Genomic DNA, 22,226 nt, shown 5'->3' on the forward strand with positions numbered 1-22,226 from the left:
AATAACAATTTATGCCATTTATATTTTATTGTAATATTATATAAAAATATAAATGTTATGCAAAGTTGTTTTACTAATTTTTCCCTTTCCACATATTTGGTCCCCCCCCCCAACAGGTCATCTGCACTTAGGGATTTTTCTAGGAGATTAAGGGAGGTACTGACTGAGCAGGGTTTATGGCATTACTTAGGGATAGTTTCAGGGGTAACTGCTTGAAACTTATTAATAGGACCTAAGACTTTTTGCCCAGTGACCAGTTTTTGTTGTTGTTGTTTTTTCAATTGATAATAGAGAAGTAGGAAGAGAGAAATATAGGGTGAGGTTGTAACATCTAAAAAGATATGAATAAATGTAAAAAACATGGAAGCTTTTAACTCACAGCATTCCATGTTCTTTTTTTTTGTTGTTGTTGTTTATTTGACAGACAGAGATCATTAATAGACAGAGAGGCAGGCAGAGACAGAGGGGGAAGCAGACTCCCTGCCGAGCAGAGAGCCCGATGCAGGGCTCCATCTCAGGACCCTAAGATCATGACCTGAGCTGAAGGCAGAGGCTTAACCCACTGAGCCACCCAGGCACCCTGCATTCCATGTTCTTAAAACATGCTATCAGTCCTTAAGATAATCTCATTCAGAACATAGCAGATGCTCAGTAAATACTGCTGAATAAATCAAATCTATATTACAGCACTCTTACTGAATCACAGATACCTCTATATTATAAATAGTATTGTATTCATATATATATAAACTATATTAGAAAAAGCAATATTGCTAGGATGTCATAAAATCATAAGTAATCAAGAGATATAGTTTATTTTAATTTTTACCAACAGCAGTGATTATATTTTACATCAAAAATGACAAATTAAAAATGAAATATATCACTATCAATATAATCTAGAGCTCTCCCATATTTTAATCTATTTCACAATACAGAGATCACATTTCAATCGACACTACAAGAGGTACTAGAACATCAATTATTCCTTAGGATTTTAAGAAATATGGCTTATGTACCAGGCTTAAATTGTGAACCAAAGTCTTTATCAGCTGCCTCAAAATGATCCCAGGGTAAATTTTTAAAATTTGAAATCTGAATAGCTCATAAAAGCATAATATCTATATTATCAATAGTTAATTTATTTCCTGTTAAGTAGCCTTCAGCCTGAGTCTCCTTTGCTTCTGACTGGGGGAGTCCATCTCAAGCAGGCATAGTAAGGCAAACAGGATCATATATCTTTATTGTTTCATCCCAAGCACAATCAGCCACCTAGAAAACAAAAAGGAAGTAAGAAGCATAATTTACAAACATTCAAGGTTGGCAGCAAAAGCTGAAGTCATTGAGAGTGGAAGCAGATCACACAGTGGTAAACATTATTTTAAATAGGAAGAAGGTGTACTTTCCCTCTTAAGGATACACTTCAGGGATTGTTTCCAATTGATGGAAATTGCCTGTAAGGATTTCCTGCCTCACCATTAGCTCACCACAGTCGCACCTCACCCCAGAAGTACATCATCCCTATATGTCTCGGGATAAATGAAAAAACTGGGAACCGAGGCACCATGTTAGATATAGTGGGGACAGAAAGGAGATAAAGTACAGCTCTTGCCTTCACAGAATGGTTCTTTTAAGACCTGTGGTGGGAAGTGCTCTAATAGAGACTCTCAGAGGAGGGACTATCTGAATCCAGGTCGGGTGGTATCAGAAGTCTTTAGAAAAGCTATGGTATTCACCCTGGCCCTCTTTAGGGGCAGACATGGGCGACAAAGACATTCAAGTCTAAAAGTCGTAAAAACATGAAAGGAGGAAAGGCCATGGTGCTCAGGAACTGGGTGTTAAAAGGTTTGTGAGTATAGCAATGTCTCGAGACTAAGATTAATATATAAAATCAATTGTAGGGGCACATGGGTGGCTCAGTTAGTTAAGGGTCTGCCTTCAGCTCAGGTCATGATCCCAGAGTCCTGGGATCAACTCTGCTTCTTCCTCTCCCACTCCCTCTACCTATGCTCTCCTCTCTTCCCCCACCCCCATCAAATAAATAAATAAAATCTTAAAAAAATAAAATCAATTGTATTAAATAACAAAGTACTTAGTAACACATTTAATAAAAGACATGCAAAACAGCCACACTAAAAACAAAAACACTGCTCAGAGAAATTGAAGAGGCCTAAATAAATGAGGAAATATGTTCAAAGGTTCAATAATGTTCCAAATTTAATTCTCCCCACAAAATTTATAAATAATTCATTATCTCAGCAGGCTTTTTAATGAAAATGGACAAGGTGGCTTTTAAAGTTTATGTGGAAATGCCCAGGACCTAGAATAGCCTAAAAAATCTTGAAAATGAACAGCAAAAATGTACTTATACTTACTACCTGATTCAAGACTAACCATAAAATTGTAGTAATCAAAACAGTGCAATGTTGGTATAAGGACATACAAGTAGATCAAGGAACAGAACAGAGTTCAGGAATAGACCCTACACTTTTCATCCAATGTACCAAAACAATTCAACAGGGAAAAGAAGGTCTTTACAACTAATAGTGCTAAAAATGGATATCCATATGGGGAAAAAAAAATGATCCTCAGCCCCAACTTCACACCAGAAACAAAAAGTAATTTCAGGCAGATGAGCCATGAACCTAAATCTAAAAGCTAAAGGTATAAAGCTTTGAGAAGAAAACACAGAATATATTCTCAATCTGAAGATAGGTGAAGATTTTTTAGACAGGACACAGAAAGCATTACCCACAAAAATTTGCTAGGTGCAATTGAAAATAAAACTTTTGCTCATCAAAAGACACCATGAAGAAAATAAATAGGTAAGAGACAGAAGGGGAAGAAATGCTCCCAAAACCAATGCATCTGATAACGTGTATCCAGAATAAAATATAAAGAACTATAACTCAATAATGAAAAGACAATGAAATTAAAAACAGGCAAAAGCCTTTACTAACAGACAGAAAAAGATATATGACCAATAAGTAGATAAAAAAATAAAATGTTCAACATCATTAGGCACCAGGGAAATACAAATAAAAACCATAATACAATATGGCCACAGACTCAGGAGAAGGGCTAAAATCAAGGACAGACAGTATCAAGTGTCAGCAAGGATGCCAAGCAGCTGTAACTTGCACACGTGGCTGCTACAACCACTTTGGGAAACTGGCTGTTTCTACGAAGTTAACCATATACCTATCTTTAAACTCAGTAATTCCACTTCTACAGGTTTATCCTAGACAAATGAAAATGGCTTTATGTAACAATGCATAGCAAGAATGCTCACAGCAACGTCATTCACCATAGCACAACCCGGAAACAACCAAAATCTCCCTGGACAAGAGAAGGTAACAAACTGTAATAAATTCCCACAGCGGAGTGTTACAGAGCAACACGCAGAGGGTGCTATCAATATGCTCAACAATGGGGATGACTCTCACAGACATGACATTGGTGAAAGAAGCCAAAAACAAGAGTAACTTACAGGCACTTCCACCATATATGTTTGAAAACAGTCGAAACTTAATCTAAGATTAAAACAAACAAACAAACAAACGGAAAAGTTTTGTCTTGTTTCTTCAGCTGGAGGTTGAGGTGGGACTGGGGGAGGCTGGACAGAGATAGAAGAGAAGTTTGGAGGAAGAGGCAAATGTTCTATATTGTGATGGGTGTAGATTGCACAGTGTACCTGTCTGTCAAAACACAGATCTAAGACTTGTACATTTGGATTTATATAACTGATATCTAAATCTAGTAAGAATAATAAAGACACTAATAATAATAACTGAACGGAGGTGAGACATGAGTAGAGGGATAAATAAGGATGTTGATCGTTGTTGAAGCTGGGTAAGGGAAGAAGTTCATTATCCTATTCTATTAACTTTTAATATGTGTGAAATTTTTCATAATAAAAAAAATCCAAAAATGTAGACAGTGACATGAAGGATGAAGTGGCATGAGAGAGATTTTGACTGAAGTTATTTGCACTCTATTTCCCACCTGTAATGGTTAAAAAGGCTCAGAGTTTCACAAAGGAATTCATAGTCTTAGTGCACAGTCAAATTACCAGGCTGTCACTGTGTACAAGAACCACTCATATTGATCTGAACACATTAACTCCTTATCACTCACTAACAGTATTTTAGATCACAATCCACACTGAGAGAGCAGTAGAGACGTAAGTGTTAAACACCAGACTCTTCAAGATCTGATTGCTACCTACTTCTTTGTTTCTTACTGCACCAGGCTCACACACTCAATCCCTGCCTCTCGTTCATGCCTCTGTGCTCTTGTCTTTTCACCGATCCCTCCCGAGTCACCTCTCTTCTCCCTCCCTGCCTCTATCCCCCTCGCCTTGTTCTGCCTGGAGAGGATACCTCTCTCTGAAGAACCGGGCTAAGCATTACTCCCTCTATGAACTCATTCACAGCACCTAGGCTATTCGGCTGTACTTACTTATTGACATGTGTGTCTTCAGCTCCTTGAAGGCACAGACCCTGTCTTGCTATAACATCTAATGACTCAATAAATATTAGCTCAAAGAATGTATTTTGCAGACTAAAACTGCAGAGAAAAACGGTTTCTCAAATTTATACTGAAGTAGCAGAGCTGCAGCCAGAACCAGAATCTGTTGAGTCTGTCCACCAGAAAAAGGTACCTCATAAAAGGCAAACTGACATTCATTATCTGCCTAATCCTGCCATTGGAAGTGTTTATATCATGGGACACAAAGATTATATTAATTTACCCCTGTCTCATCTGTGTATATTTTTTCAAGTGCTAGACCTTTCCATATGTTATTTACTCAGGACTTATTTACTCAGAACTTAAATAACTAACAAGTATCAAGGCCAATGAATCAACAAATGTTCAAAATCTATGAATTAATTGGTAAAACCAAGAAGACCTCAAACTGCAATGATATGTAATTATGAATAGTTGTTTCAAATTAATGCAAATAGTATTTTTTCATTAACTCATTAACTAAACTCTGGCTAGAGCCACAAGTTTAAAAAAGCTTATGATAAAAATAATAATAATAATAAGGTAAGAAGTAAAGCGCTCTACTAAACTAACAGAGAGGTGCCAGACTCTCCAAGATAGGCACAGTGGACTTCCTGGTAAGGAAAGATGGTGGTGTGGTCCCTGGCAGTGTGGGCAGGGCTCCATGGCCTCTGCAGGCTCTGCTTCCCACTTAATTCTGGGGCTGACAGTAAACACAAGGCTCTATCTTAATGTCCCCTACTACCCATCTGAGGCCAGTCTGAAAGACATTAAAAAAAAAAAAAAAGACTTCAAAAATAAACGTCAACAAAAATACTGAAAGAGAAGCACAGTGAATGACATGAAAATAAACAATCTCCTTTAGAGGATAAGACAGACTCATTCTTCAGCTGTGGTCAAACAAAGCGAGGAATCTTTCCTAGCTCCTCTCCTACTTCTTCACAACAAAGCGATCTTTCTGTCCCATCTGCAGGAATACACTCCTAGCTACGAAGACTCCTTCAAGGCCAGGCTCGGGATCGAGAAGAAGAGATAATAGAGTGTCTCCTTTCTCATCTATGGAAGATCCTCTTTCTCAGTTTCAGTCTCCTACACAGGGACTCACTTCTTTGCCCATGACCTTGTTGTCAGGAAAAACTGAAAGACTGCCATCAGCAAAAAGACTGCTAGGTGTTGTATCAGTGAAATGCTGGCACTGTCCTAGGGCCCCACAGGGTTACCTCACTATGTGGGGGTCTATGCCTTTCCCTGTCTTTGACCAGATTATTTTACAACTCTGTAAGTTATAGAAAACTGATAGTAATCAAATGATTCTCACCCATTAAAGTTGCAAACGAATGTCATCCTGTTGAGATGCAACTAATGCTTCTCCTTGTCCCCCAGAAAACATTTCAAATATTACATTTTATTGCCCTGTGGCTATTGCCCAGTTCTGCCCCTATGAGGTAAGTTCATTTCAGCCTTCAGGGATTGTCTGTTTCTGCCTTTTCTTTGGTTCCTCAGAACTAGTTGCAAAATCTTTCATGTGTTACATAAATCCTGGATTTATGTTCATTTATGTTCATGACACACTTATGTGAGAGTCATGATCGCAATTTTGAAAATCATCCTTTAACATGGCTCCATCCAAGGATATAGCTTATTTGCTTCAACAGGGAAATCAGTACTTCTGTGGAACAAACTAACCCTTGCTTTCTCACAGGAGATGACACAGTAACAGAAAAGCCATTTCATTTAAAAGAACAAACACGAAATGGAGAGAATGGGTAGATAATTATACTAGGAAAGAAAGCAAAGAATAATTGTTAAAATTGGGCATGAAATTGAGCTCTACATCTCCTGGCAGCAAAGGTAAAAAAAAAAAAAAAAAAAAAAAAAAGGCAAACAATAATGTAAGAAATGCAAATATCACAATCAGTTTACCAGTTCATCAGAAGAGATCAAGTTTTTCCTAGCACATCCCTGGTTATAAAAGAAATATTATAAAATATTATAAAAGTCATTCAGTGCTAAAAGAGTGGTTTTACAAGAGATAAAAAGTCATTCTTCCTATGGCTGTTTTTAAAATAAACATCTCAAAATACATCTCAAAATATAGTAGGAGTCAAATATTCTTGAGGGAGAATTCTCTTCCTTTCTTGAGGAGAAAGAAGAGTTTCATTTGCAATTAATATAATGGAAAACATCTTGTGCCATAATTTCACATTTATTTGAAAGAAAAGTTTCAAATCTGGTGTGCCGATGTATGGTAGAAGATAGTGAGTTGGGGGGAGGACTCAAGAAAAAAAAAAGCAACAACATGACTGAACCATCTCCAGAGAACAACAGCAGCCCTCCCTGAAGCATTCCTGCCCCCAAAGCTTGTGTAGCTTCCTGATCCTGTTCTATGTGAGGCAGTAGCCAAAATTTCTACATAAAATACATAAGAAAATTTTATTAATCATGTAAGCTGTGTAAGCTATGGTTAAAACCAATAGTTGATTTATTTTTTTATTTGATATTTGTACCCTGCTGAGTTCTAAATGGGCTTAAGTGGTTTATAGATTAATGCACAGGGCCAAATAAATACAGATTCAGGGGAAAATATCTGTTTTAAAGGGAACAAATGGAGCAAAAGCTTTCAAGCATCAGAGCTGAGCACATCACAACACTTAGAGAATAAATCAGGCTCTGGGCTTTATGGTAACTAGGGAGAAAATGAGAGCATACTGGGTAATATGCTTTCTGTTCTCTAACAACACACACATATGGATGTAAACATTTTTGTGTAATTAAACCTGAATAGGATTTTCAGCAATTACACATCTTGGTTAAACCTGTATTCGCATGTTTTGTATAGTAAACCTTTAGTAAATACTGTTGAATTAATGAATGAGTGAGTGAGTGAATCCAGACATGAGTAGTGGTTTTCCTCCTCCAAAGAATTTCTGGAGTAGGGTCTCACCCGTGGTAAGGAGCACCTGGTCAGGTGTGAGTCAGAGATCTAGGTGAGGGCAACAAGTTGTACGGGAATGCGGAATATATGCAATTATTGAGCATCATGAATGTTATTTAAAGAGATTTCACAGGGAGGCTTCTTTTCTATCCCAGAAGCTCTTAGTCCAACATTCCTCTGCACTACAAAGCTATCTAAAACACAATTCATATATATATTGCATATTTATATTCATCCATTTATTTAACAAATATTTATCGAGTATGTCTTCTGTCAGAAGCATGAGGAGGACACCACAGTAAACAAGATGGTGCTGGTGTCTGACCCCACAGATCTAGAGTCCAGCAAAGAGATGGATAAATAGACAGCCACAATGCAGAGAAATATGGACAAAGACAGAAGAATTATAAGGTCCAAAGAAGTAGGGGGTCACCATAACCAAATGTGAGGAAAGTGGATTATCATCTAACCTGTGGCTTAAAGGAGAAGGATGCCTCAGCCAGACAGCATTTGGTGTTGCTATTGCTTGGTGGGGTGGGCAGGGGCGGGGGACAGACACTGGAGAGAAGCAAAGTGCTCTAAGCAATAGAAAAAATAAGAATAAGAATAAACAAATAAATAAGAATAAGAATAAACAAAGACTTAAAAGTTCTAGCTTTAAAACAACTAAATTGCACTATAACTCCTCAGGTGAAACCCTTAATCTTTGGAGACAGGCTTTTTCTCTGACTCGTGCCTAACTCCCATCTAGGGTTTCTTGAGGGCTGCCTGCCAAGGCCTACCTTGTTTGACCCTCTCCCCTGACTGTGACTGTGCACGTGGATACCACAGAGCAGGACTCTCTAGGCTCTACTTCTTCTGCCCAAGGATATTCAAGTGGAAGGTGTATTCCATAACCTGCACGCTTCCGCTGTAGTACATCATTCCTGTGCTCTCTGAATTTCCTTTCATCTCACATCAAAATGCAAATCTTTTCATTAAAACTCAGAATTAAAGTTACCAACATCATAGGAAAAATGGTTTGTCAAAATGTTACGTTTCTTTACTTATAAATCTTGACAGAATCTTGTTACTATTTTTGAAATCTTCTATCTTCTAGGTAGTGAACAACAACTAATAGGATAAAATTCCATTTAAGTTCGATTTTTAGTTATTTCATTTTCACTTTTAGTAGCAAAACAAACACTCCTGTTTTAAGAAAAAGTACACTAATTAGAAATATGAATTTCTCGCTATGTCAATTCTTTAAAAAATATAATGAAGGTTTCTGGAAAAATGGAATAGAAATTTCTTATCACTCTCAATTTTGGGGACAACTGTTTTTGCCCTTGGGAAATTTGTTCAATTTACTGTAATTATCTGCATGACATATGGCCTTTTTAGTAAAAGTGAACAACAGGAACAGGCAGAAGGATGACGAGAGAATGAAAGAAATTCCTAACAGTCAACTCTAGATTTGGAAAAGGCAGCCCAGTTATTATGTTGCAGTGTATTAAATTACGGGCTAACGCAAGAGCAGGTTTTACCTATTCGACCAACTTCCAAGAGGAAGTGACTATAAAGAACATGGCTTATTATGTTAATGATTATGGAGTTTTGAGTAAAAGTAAGGAAAGAGTTGACTGATATACTAAACATCCTTTTCATTCATTCATTCATTCAATATTTATTGAGTACATATCTATCAGGTAGTTTACATTAATCTACTTTCTATATCCTGGCACAGAGCTGGCACTCAAATATTTACTGAAGCAAAAAATAAATGGAGAGAAGGAAGAGAAGAACTTGTACTGGACTCTGAAAGGCAGAAATACTTTGTCCAGGGAGAAGGGGGGAAGAGTGAAGGAAATAGTGGCAAACACATGCAGATGACAAACAACAAAATATAATTGGTATATAACAGAGGGATTACATGGGATGCTGGGAAATAAAACTAGATAGCAATACAGATTATAGTGAATCTTAAAAGCAACATTAAAAATTCAGACTCAGAGCACCTGGGTGGCTCAGTCAGTTAAGCATCTGATTCTTGATTTTGGCTCAGGTTGTGATCTTGGGGTCCTGGGATGGAGTCCCACCTCTGGCTCCCTGCTCAACAGGGAGTCTACTTGGGATTCTCTCCTCCTTCTGCCCCTTCTGCTTATTCTCTCTCAAATAAATTAATTTTTTAAAAGTCTCTTATTGAAATACAAATCAAAACCACAATGAAATACCACCTCACACCAGTCAGAATGGCTAAAATTAACAAGTCAGGAAATGACAGATGCTGGCAAGGATGTGGAGAAACAGGAACCCTCCTACATTGTTGGTGGGAATGCAAGCTGGTGCAGCCACTCTGGAAAACAGCATGGAGGTTCCTCAAAATGTTGAAAATAGAACTGCCCTATGACCCAGCAATTGCACTATTGGGTATTTACCCTAAGGATACAAACGTAGTGATCCAAAGGGGCACATGCACCCGAATGTTTATAGCAGCAATGTCCACAATAGCCAAACTATGGAAAGAACCTAGATGTCCATCAACAGATGAATGGATCAAGAATATGTGGTATATATACACAATGGAATACTATGCAGCCATCAAAAGAAATGAAATCTTGCCATTTGCGACAACATGGATGGAACTAGAGCGTATCATGCTTAGCGAAATAAGTCAAGCAGAGAAAGACAACTATCATATGATCTCCCTGATATGAGGAAGTGGTGATGCAACATGGGGGCTTAAGTGGGTAGGTGAAGAATCAATGAAACAAGATGGGATTGGGAGGGAGACAAACCATAAGTGACTTTTAATCTCACAAAACAAACTGAGGGTTGCTGGGGGGAGGGGGTTTGGGAGAAGAGGGTGGGATTATGGACATTGGGGAGGGTATGTGCTTTGGTGAGTGCTGTGAAGTGTGTAAACCTGGTGATTCACAGACCTGTACCCCTGGGGATAGAGTATTATGCCTCCATCAGAAAGGATGAATACCCAACTTTTGTAGCAACATGGACGGGACTGGAAGAGAGTATGCTGAGTGAAATAAGTCAAGCAGAGAGAGTCAACTATCATATGGTTTCACTTATTTGTGAAGCATAACAAATAGCATGGAGGACATGGGGACTTAGAGTGGAGAAGGGAGTTGGGGGAAATTGGAAGGGGAGGTGAACCATGAGAGACTATGGACTCTGAAAAACAATCTGAGGGTTTTGAAGGGACGGGGGGTGGGAGGTTGGGGTACCAGGTGGTGGGTATTATAGAGGGCACGGATTGCATGGAGCACGGGGTGTGGTGCAAAAATAATGAATACTGTTATGCTGGAAATAAAAATAAATTAAAAAAAAAAAAAAGATACAAATGTAGTAATCCAAAGGGGCATGTGCACCCGAATGTTTATAGCAGCAATGTCCACAACAGCCAAACTATGGGAAGAACATAGATGTCCATCAACAGATGAATGGATACAGAAGAAGTGGTATAGATATACAATGGAATACTATGCAGCCATCAAAGAAATGAAATCTTGCCATTTGCGATGATGTGGATGGAACTAGAGGGCATGATGCTGAGTGAAATAAGTCAATCAGAGAAAGACAATTATCATATGATCTCCCTGATATGAAGAATTTGAGAGGCAACGTGGGGGGTTTAAGGGGTAAGGAAAGGAAAAATTAAACAAGATGGGATCGGGAGGGAGACAAACCATAGGAGACTCTTAATTTCACAAAACAAACTGAGGGTTGCTGGGGGAAGGGGGTTAGGGAGAGGGTGGTTGGCTTATGGACATTGGTGAGGGTGTGTGGTATGGTGAGTGCTGTGAAGTGTGTAAGCCTAACAATTCATAGACCTGTACCCCTGGGGCTAATAATACATTATATGTTAATAAAAATAATTTTAAAAAATTTTAAAAGTCTTTTATTAAAGACACATAATTTCTTTATCTAGAATTCTGCATATTAAAAATTATTTTTCCGCTGTATCACACAAAAATACTTACACAGTTGTTGCCATGCAAATGTAATTGTTCCTGTTTTATTTTCTAACCTGATTACTGGCATCTACATGGTATTCATTCTTGCACATTTATTTTTACTGATCTTATTGAACTCATTATTTTTAATAGGTTTAAAGTTGATTTTCTGGTTTATAACACTGACAATCATATGGAGTTGATATGAATACCTTTGTCAGTATTTCTACATTTTAAAGATATTTATGTATCATTTTATTTTCTTCTATTACTAATTGGCTATGCCTTTTAGAACATGTTGATTATCCTAGTAAAGATGGTAATTCTCATCTTGTTCCTACCTTAAATGAAGCTACTGATAGATTTCAGGTCAAGGACTAACAAAATTAGATTTGTATTGTGGAAAGCTCTCCCCAGAAGCAGCGCTGAGAATGAGTGGAATCATGAAGAGGGTTTAGAGACCAGTTAGGAGACTACTGCAGCAACCATGGCAGAGATGCTAATAAATGTTTATCTAAGGCAGGGGAACTAGAAGGCAATGGTCCAGACTTCAGAGATACTGGTGAGGAGACATTTATAAACTTGATGCCCATTTGAATTTAGGAGACAAGCAAACTAGGATGACTCCTCAGGTCTGGTCCATCATACAATCAATTGAGCAGTTAGGAATACAGGAGGAAAAATAAGACATCTACTGCAACCACACAGTAAATGCAACTGGATAAATGGGACAAGGATTACTAGCATATAATTAAATGAACTGGATATTAAAGGATGTCTACTTCTGTATGGATGGTAAGGAAGAAACTTGGAGATGAAGACATTGTTAAAGTGGTAAAGAAGATGAGGTTAGTATAGTTAGCATTAAAGCAATAAAATGAGAAGATTTTTCCAGAACAAATCTGAATTCTATAGTTAAAGAAGAAGGAAGTCTGGGAAAAGGCTAATTTGGTTTTCAGGAGTTTTCTGGTGACTTTCTGGTCTTGACTTCAACTGAATGATGAAAGGGAGACAGATACAAGGGTGTAAAAAGAGAATGTTGATTCTGAGAGAGTAAAAACAAGAGGTAAACCTACTAATTCTTAGTGTCTAATAGTGGAAGAAAAGCCAAGTTTGCTGGTAGGGAGATAGGACAATGAGGTCAAGTGAGTTTTGAAAATAGAGAACAGAACTTGCTGAACATCTAAAGCACAGTGTACATCTGAGGAAGCAAAGACCTAGATGAGGAAGCCAGCGAGAAAATCAGGAACCCACTGGAAAGGGGAGAAACACAGATAGAACATAAATATTGTAAGGTGACAGAGATGGAAGAAAATATTCATTTTTGTCTATTTTCACAATGAAGTAGTGAATGAGGTTACATGTCCAGAGTGTTAATGATATTGTGGGAGGATGAGAAAAGTTGGTATGAACAATAGGCTAGAAAATCAAAATGAATTCAAACATAAGTTGAGTAGGACCAAGAGCCCAGATGAAATTTTTGTGAAAAATTAATTTGTAGTGTGCCAGATCAGCACTTTTGCTTGGTTTCTAAGAAGTAATGACAATAAGAAAGTGGGTGATTCAGGATTGGAAGCTGAGGCAGCAGAGACTAAGAAGTCAGTAATTCTGGAAGCTCTCACTGCAAGAGTTGTCCATGAAGCACAGCAGGCAATAGGTTAATACATCTGCCTTAGGAACGCACCAAGGTCCTACCAATCTGGCCCTAGCTGGGGAAAAACAGGCCCTTGTTATATAATTTTCAGCTAAAAATCACACAATTCTAAAAGCATTGACAAGGAAACAACAGAGACCAATGTCTGAGGACACTGGATGCTTCTGGCACATGTTCTTTTCAGCTCTAAAGCTAGTCCGTGACAGATGCAGAAAGGTGAAAAGGATTTAGTTATCTTAACTAATAATAATGCTGGTCTTCTTTTAAAATTGAATTTTCCAATTTCATACTAGAAAATATTTTTCTCCACTGTCAACCCATAAAGCTGGTATCTAAGACTGTGGGAACAGAGATTTGAATCAAAACATGAGCTGAATTTTTAAATGATGCCTAATTTTTAAAAATTTCCTTTTAGGGGTACCTGGGTGGCTCAGTGGGTTAAGCCTCTGTCTTTGGCTCAGGTCATGATCTCAGGGTCCTGGGATCGAGCCCCGAACGAGGCTCCTTGCTCAGCAGGGAGCCTGCTTCTCCCCCCCACCCAACCTGCCTCTCTGCCTACTTGTGATCTCTCTCTGTCAAATAAATAAATAAAGTCTTTAAAAAAAATTTTTCTTTTTAAATTTATTTTTTTAATTGAGATTAACTAACATATAACATTACATTAGTTTTAGGTGTGTAGCATAATGTTTCAATCACATATATATTGTCAACATTTTTTTCTACTAAAATGTCAACAAAGTCAAAGATACTTTTAAAAACACATCTGTGGAACTGGTTTAAATCAAAGCCAAATCTAAGCATCTTCCATTGAAACAAAATGAAAATACACAAAATTTTTTTGCCCTATTTAAAGAAAATTTTTATAGTGCATATGTGTTCCTATCATGGATAGTCTAGGATATTCACACATTAAAGATTATATTTACCAAGAATTTTAGGAGTCCCAGAAGATAGATTTACATATGTAATACAACCACAACTATGAAAAATATGCATATATATGGGAAACTACTGGAAGAATAGTTACTTTTAGGAAGGTTAGGGGGCAAGATGTGGAAAGAAGCATGAGAGAGCTTTCTGGGATTTGGTAGGATTCTATACCTTAACCTGAACGGTGGTTACTCAGGTGTGGTCATTTCTTGATAACTTATTGAGCTGCTCACTTTAAAAATGTGTATTTTCCAACAAGGATGTTACACTTCAAATAAAAATTTCTAAAAAAAAGGACTGAAAAGAAACATATTAATGTGGTATAACAGAGATTCTTTCTGAAGTGGCAGGACCACGGGTAATCTTTTCTCTTTCTTCTGAATGTAATTTCCCAATTTCATCATGAGAAAAAAAGATCAACTTTATTAAACACACAGAGATTCTATTTCAGAATGAACTACTAGTCTACTTTAAAAGAGTTTAAAAAAGAAATAACTGTATACCAAAAGACATGTGTAACAATATATAAACCTATATCCAGATTATAAATACTAAATTAAATATCAGTGAGCATTCAAAGGAGTAGAGTAGAGTTGATACCGCAGAACACAAAGTCAGGAATTCTAAAAATATATTTTACAGAAAATCCCAATTATACAAATGGGTATATTACAGGTCCAGAATCATACGCCTAAAAACAGGAAAATGGTATCTGATTTAGAAATAATAAGAAAAAGAGAGAAAAGAGAAAATGCCAGGGCTGTACAAATCATGATCAGAGGGAAGAAAAATCAAAGAAATATTTTCTGAACTGAAAGGTAACTTCAGCCTGGTTAACAAGAGAGGGGATAGAGCATTTCTCAGCAATTATCCTCAAAGAATGACCCTAGATACTTATTTGTCAAGTTTTAAACCTTTAAAGACAAGATCTTACGTCTGTCAAGAAGAAAGGAGGCATAAGAATGCTTTTGGATCTCATTTTTCAGATCTCTAAGAAAGAAGAAGCTAAAAAGAAAAAAGGAATTATAAATATAAGAACTCAGATAAATCTCTTTTAAGATAGAGGATATATTAAGGCACAAAGACCTAAAGTAACACCAGCAAAGTCCAACAGCTGTTAAGATCACAAGAGACAACAAGTTTTTGAAAACAGATGGAAAGGTACTTTCTCAAAGGTGAGAGGAAGATACTTTCTAAGAGAATAAAATATGGACAAAGGGTGAAATCAAAATGTAATCAGCAAACTTAACCACATATTGTGAAACTAAAGGATAAATATGTCAAAAATAACTTAAACTACCGACTACACCAACAAAAGGTTAATGTGATAAATTTTAAATGGTTACAAATTCTTTGCAGCTACTCCCATCAAAAAGTGGAGTCTATTTTTCTTGCTCTTTGAATCTGAGTTGGCCTCATGACTTACTTTGCAACAGATGGACTGCTGCGTGAATTTCTAAGTCTAGTACTGGAGATCCAGGGCAGCTTTTACTCTTGCCCTATTGGAAACCTATAACCGCTAAGTAAAGGAGCCTGGGCCCACCTGGAGACACATGACTCAAGACGACAACCAGCAATGCACCCTGGACACGTGAGTGAGGCCTTCTTAGACCACCCAGCTCTAGTTAAGTCACTAGATGACCGGCGTCACATGAAAGACCCCAGGGGAGACCAACAGAACTGCTTGGCTGAGCCCAGCACAAATTGCTAACTCACAGAATGGAAGGCAAAGAAAACTGATGTTTAAGCCATTAAGTTGTAGAAGAGTTTGTTCAGAATAGACAACAGAGATTAAGTAAGTGAGAGAAAAATAGGTACATGCATCAAAAACTTGATCTCTTGTATCTCCCTTCAAAGGAGTTTAATGCTACTTGGCAAAAACATAAATACTACAAACAATACAAATGTTTGTGTTAAAATGTGTTCATCATTGTAGATATGCAAAGATAGTGGTTGAGGTCATCATCCTTGTTTAATAAAAAAAGGGGGTGTCTGGGGGTTCAGTTGGTTAAGTGTCTGCCTTGAGCTCAGGTCATCATCATCATCCCAGGTTCCTGGGATCAAGCCCCACACTAGGGTCCCTGCTTAGTGGGGGGGTTCTGCTTCTCCCTTGCCGTCTGCCCCTCCTCCTTACTTGTGCTCTCTCACTCTCTCTCTTTCAAATCAATAAAAAACTTTAAAAAAAGGAAAAAAGAAGAAGAAAATTTTTAAAGATAAATTTATAGGGAGAAGAACAGACAAAATTGCAACTGAAAATATTATGTGGAAAGTAACAAGAACCTAGATCTTAGGAGTTAGAAAAGCCTCTTCTTTGAGGGTGCCTGGGTGGCTCAGTTGGTTGAGTAGCTGCCTTCAGTTCAGGTCATAATCCCAGGGTCTTGCGACCAAGTCCTGCATCTGGCTCCTTATTCAGAATAGCAGGGAGCCTGCTTCTCCCACTGCCTGCTCTGCCTGCCACCCCCACAGCTTCTGATCACTTGCAGGCACACTCTTTCTCTCTGACAAATGAAATCTTTAAGAGAAAAAGAAAAAAAGAAAGAAAGCCTTTTCTTTGAATCCCAAATCCAACAGGTTATAAAATCTGGATATTTTAGTCCAGATTTTTTAAAGTGAGTTTTTTTTAAAGTCTTTCACATATCTACCACATTTACTCTGTCTTCTAATTTGGAGGTTCAGACCATTTACATTTTTCCTTTCTTTTCCCTTTCATTTCTTTTTTCTTTTCTTTCTCTTCTCTCTCCTTCATCAAGCTCTACACCCAACATGGGGCTTGAATTCACGACCCTAATATCCAGTCACATGCTCTACCGACTGAGCTATCCAGGCACTCCTAGACCATTTATATTTAATATAATTGTTGAAATAGTTTTATTTAAAGGCTTCCCACATATAAGATCATGTCCTGGCAAAGAGAGATTAACTTTACTTCTTCTTTTCCAATTTAGGTGCTTTTCATTTCTTTTGAATGACTGCTCTAAAACTTCCAATATTATGTTTAATAGAAATGGTGGAAGCAAGCACCTTGTCTTATTCATGATCTTAGAGGAAAAGCTTTCAGTTTTTCACCACTGATGATGATGTTGGCTATAGGTTTTTCTAGATGGGTTTTATTATCTTGAGGTAGTTATTTTTTGTAATTATCTTCATGATTGACTTAATAGTTATAGCTCTCTTTCTAAAACTTCTTAAATGTTAACATAGGGTTTACAAAAAACACCTTGAATTTATCACAAACTACCTTCAAATACTGTATCACTTCACATGCAGTAGTAACTTCATAATAGTGTACTTCCAATTTTCCCCTCATTTTATTATTGCTCTCAAAATGTATTGTCATAGATTTTGCTTTTGTATATACTATGATATACTATGTATATAGTTTTTGTATATATGCTTTTGTATATACTATGATATACATTTTATTATTGTCATACATTTTGCTTTTGTATATACTATGATATACTATGATATAACTCCACAATATACAGTAAGCAATAGTATACATTGCATACAATATACATATATACATATATTAGTATTGTATGCAATAGTATTGTATGCATGTATGTATATATGCATATATATGTATACATACATACATGTATATGCACACAATATACACACATACATGTATTAGTATTGTATGCAATAGTATTGTATGCATGTATGTATATTGTATATATGCATACATATATATGTATACATGCATACATGTATATGCACACAATATACACATACATGTATTAGTATTGTATGCAATAGTATTGTATGCATGTATGTATATTGTATATATGCATACACATATATGCATACATACATGTATGTATATGTACACAATACACACACATACATGTATCAGTATTGTATGCAATAGTATTGTATGCATGTATGCATATTGTATATATGTATACACACATACATGTATACGCATGCAATATACATACATACATGTGTGTATGTACATCTATGTATATTGCATGCATATACATGTATGTGTGTATACATATATGTATACATATATACAATATGCATACATGCATACAATACTATTGCATACAATACTATTTTTGCTTTAGGCAAAAATTTTCAGAATGAAAAAATTAAGTTAAAAAGTGTCTTGTATATTTACTTCATTTTTGCTATTTCCAATTATTTTATTATTTTTTTCTTTCCTTCCTCCCTTCCCTGCCTTTTTCTTTCTTCTTTCCTTCCTTTCATCTTACCTTCTTCCCTTCCTCCCTCTGTCTGCCTCTTTCTTTTCATTTTGGTCTGCGTGTATTTCTTCTGACATTTCTTGTAGCACAGATATGCTCTCAGCTTTTACTTGACTGAAGTTTACTTATTTCCTCTTTTTTAAATGATTTTATTTATGTATTTGTGAGAAAGAGAGCAAAGCATGTGAGAGAGAGCATAAGCAATGGGAAGTGCAGAGGAAGAGGGAGAAGCAGACTCCCCATTGAGCAGGGAGCCTGACAGGGGGCTGGATCCCAGGACCCTGGGATCATGACCTGAGCCAAGAGCAGACGCTTTAGCAACTGAGCCATAAAGAAGCCCCCTTTATTTCCTCTTTATATTCAAAAGGTTCCACTTTGTATTCTTCATTTAGTACTTTAAAAAGACATTCCTCTGTCTTGTGGCTTGCATAGTTTCTGATAAGAAATCTTCTATAATTTTTATCTAGATGCTTCTGGGTGGTGTTTCTTTTTTCTATCTGCCTTCAACATTTTCTTTTTAATCTTTGGTTTCCAGTCTGAATATGGGTCTTGATGTGTCAGTTTTTTGTTTAAATCCTGTTTATTAGGCTTCTCTAGGATTCTCAAACCTGTGATTTGACATTCATTATTTTTGGAAAATTCTCTTTTAAATATTTCATCTTCCCTATTTGCACTCTCTTCTTCAGGACTCCAATTACATATATGTTAAGAACACCTGATACTATTCCACAGATGCTACATGCTCTGTTCTCCTGTATTTCCCTCATTCTTGTTTTCTCCTATTTGTTCAGCTTGAGTAGTTTCTAGTGACCTATCTCTAACTTCACTGATGAGTCCTCTGATGGGCATATTGAAGGACTGCATCTCTGACACTATACTTTTAAAAAATTACTATTTTCATTTGACTCTTTCTTATATTTCTATCTCCCAGATGAAATCCCTCATGTATTCACACATGTCCACCTTTTCTACTTGATCCCATGTGTATGGCAGCTGTGTCTTCTGCCTGTGCTCTGCCAGACACTGGAAAAAACAAAACAAAACAAAACAAAACGGAGCTGGCATCCCATCTCTCCTTGGAAAGGGGCCTCTGTCCCCCTTGGATCGGGGGCTCCATGTTTGCCCTACTATCTCAGCTTTCTAATGGGTTTGCAGAAAGTCTGATTTTGTAGTTTATCTGACTTTCTCTTATTTTTACAGTGGGAATAATGCTTTTTCACCTTCTTACATTTTAGGGAAATTAGAATGTCCATTCCTTTATGTAAAAAACATCTTCACTGAGATGTAATTTAAATACCATAAAATTCACCCATTTTAAGTGTAAAATTCAGTGATTTTTAAGAATCTTCACAGGGTTATTCAGCTACCCCCATAATCCAGTTTTAGAACATTTCTATCATTCCCAAAAGATCCATCTGCAAATAATCCCCATCCTCATCCCCTACTCCAGATAACCACTAATCTCCTTCCTATCTCTATAAACTTGCCTTTTTCTGGACACTTTATATAAATGAAATTATACATTACACAGTCTTTGCATCTAGTGTCTTTCATTAGCATAATGCACTGGACATTCATCCATGTTGTAGCATGTATCAAACTGTTCCTTTTTATTCTGAACAGTATTCCATTGTATTGCTACACCACATTTTGTATCTATTCAGCAGCTGATTGACATTTGGATTGCTCTCACTTTCTGGCTATGAACTTTCATGTGCAAGTCTTTGTGTCAATCTATATTTTCACTTCTTTTGGTTAGATATCTACAAGTGTAATTGCTCAGATGTAGGGTAAATTTACTTTAACTTTTTAAGAAACTGTCAAACTGTTCCAAAGTGATTGTAATATTTTACATTTCCATCAGCAATACATGGGAATGTCTCCTTTCTTGAACCACTTTCTTCTTTGAACTTCAAAGATACTATATATACTTCAGTAGTTCTTTTTTTACCTCCCTGACCATTCCTTCTCAACCCACTTTGCTGGATTCTCTTCTTTCAGACTTCTAGAGTTTCTTCTGTGCCTCTTCCTCACTAAAATCCTCTCTAGATAATTTTAATCTGCCCCCAAATTTTAAGATCTTTTTTATGCCAAAACTCCCAAATTTGTATCTGTTACTCTTGCCTGAGGTGGATAGACGTAAATATGTTTACCTAGCATCTCCATTTGAATGTTTAACAGGAGACCTCTCCAACATAACTCTTGATTGTTCCCTATCCCAAATTATCTCCTCTTCCCTATCTCAGTAAATTAAACCATTGCCCATCTGGTTTCCTAGGTCCAAATCTTAGGAGTAATCATTGATTTTTCTTTTTCTGTCATAGCCCATTTCTAACCCATCAGCAAATCCTACTCACTATCTCCAAAGCAAACCATGTGAAATTTCTAGTAATTTTATATGGTTCAATCTAATATATTATGAATCTTTCCATCTCAACATTCGTTAGATTTTAAGTCACCATTATCTTTTTAAAAAATATTTTATTTATTTATTTGAGAGAAAGAGAGCACAAGCAGAGGGACTGGCAGAGGGAGAGGGAGAAGCAGGCTCCTGGCTGAGCAGGGATCCCAATGCGGAGCTCAAACCCAGGACCCTGAGATCATGATGTGAGCCACAGACAGATGCTTAACCAACTGAGCCACCCAGGCATCCTTTAAGTCACCATTATCTTTTGCCTGGATTACTTCAAGAGACTCTAAGTTGCCCTCCCAGCTTTCAATTTTACCTGTCCTCTATTCTGCCTCAACAGACAGAATGATTTTTTTTTTTTTTTAAAGTAGGCTCCATGTCCATCATGGAGCCCAATGCAGGGCTTCAACTCACAACACTGAGATCAAGATCTGTGCTGAGATCAAAAGTTGGATGCTTAAATGAGCCACCCAGTTGCCCCCAGAATGATCTTTTAAAAGCACAGATCACTTGACAGCCACATATAAAAGAATAAAACTGGATCACTATCTTATCCCATAAATAAAAATTAACTCAGCATGGATTAAAGACCTGAATATAAGATTTGAAACGATAACACTCCAAGAAGAAAACACAGGTGGTAAGCTCCTTGACATGAATCTTGGCAGCAAGTTTTTAGATCTGACTCCAAAACCAAAGACAAGGGCAACTACATCAAACTAAAAAGCTTCTGTACAGTAAAGTAATAATCAACAAAATGAAAAGACTGAATGGGAGAAAATTTGTGCCAATCATATATGATAGGGGGTTAACATCCAAAATACATGATGAATTTATACAACTCATTAGCAAAAACACACACAATCCAATTAAAAAATAGGAAGAAGCTTTGAACAGACATTCTTCTGAAGAAGAAATACAGATGGCCAACATGAAAAATGCTCAACATTGCTAATCATCAGGGAAATGCAAATCAAAACCACAATTAGATATCACCCCACACCTGTTAGAATGGCAATCATCAAAAAGACAAGAAATAATAAGTGTTGGCAATTATATAGAGAAAGGGAACTCTTGTAAACTACTGGTGGGAATGTACATTGGTGTAGCTGCTATAGAAAACAGTATGGAGGCTCCTTAAAAAATTAAAAATAGAACTACCATATAATCCAGCAATTTTACTCCTTGGTATGTATCCAAAGAAAATGAAAAAACTAATTTCAAAAGATATATCTACCCCTATGTTCACTGCACCATTATTTACAATAGCCACAACTAAGTGTCCATCAGTGAATAAATGGATAAAGAAAATATGGTAGGTGTATGTATATATACACATATAAATACATACATGAAATTAAGCTATAAAAAAGATGAAATCTTGCCATTTGTGATAATATGGATGGACCTTCAAGTCATTATGTTAAGAGAAATCAGAGAAAGAAATATCATATGATTTCACTTACATATGGAATCTTAAAAGATCCCCAAACCAAAAAACAAAGCAACCAAGCCCATATAGAGAACAGACTGGTGGTTATCCAGAGGCGAGGGGTAAGGAGTGGGAGAAACAGATGAAAGGGGTGAAAAGGCACTAACTTCCAGTTATAAAATAAATAAGTCC

General features: G+C 36.8%; 1 protein-coding gene across 1 annotated transcript in view; it reads right to left on the bottom strand.

The window, feature by feature from the left end:
* Nucleotides 1–799: 799 nt before the first annotated feature.
* Nucleotides 800–22,226, bottom strand: part of PEX7 (peroxisomal biogenesis factor 7) — a 90,987-nt gene continuing 69,560 nt past the window's right edge. The window contains exon 10 of the mRNA XM_032339406.1: nt 800–1,272. Within this exon, the coding sequence (XP_032195297.1) occupies nt 1,204–1,272 (69 nt within the window). The 3' untranslated portion in view covers nt 800–1,203. The remainder of the gene's footprint in view (nt 1,273–22,226) is intronic.

The sequence above is a fragment of the Mustela erminea genome, chromosome 4 (genome assembly GCF_009829155.1).
Source record: "Mustela erminea isolate mMusErm1 chromosome 4, mMusErm1.Pri, whole genome shotgun sequence".
Classification (NCBI taxonomy): domain Eukaryota; kingdom Metazoa; phylum Chordata; class Mammalia; order Carnivora; family Mustelidae; genus Mustela; species Mustela erminea.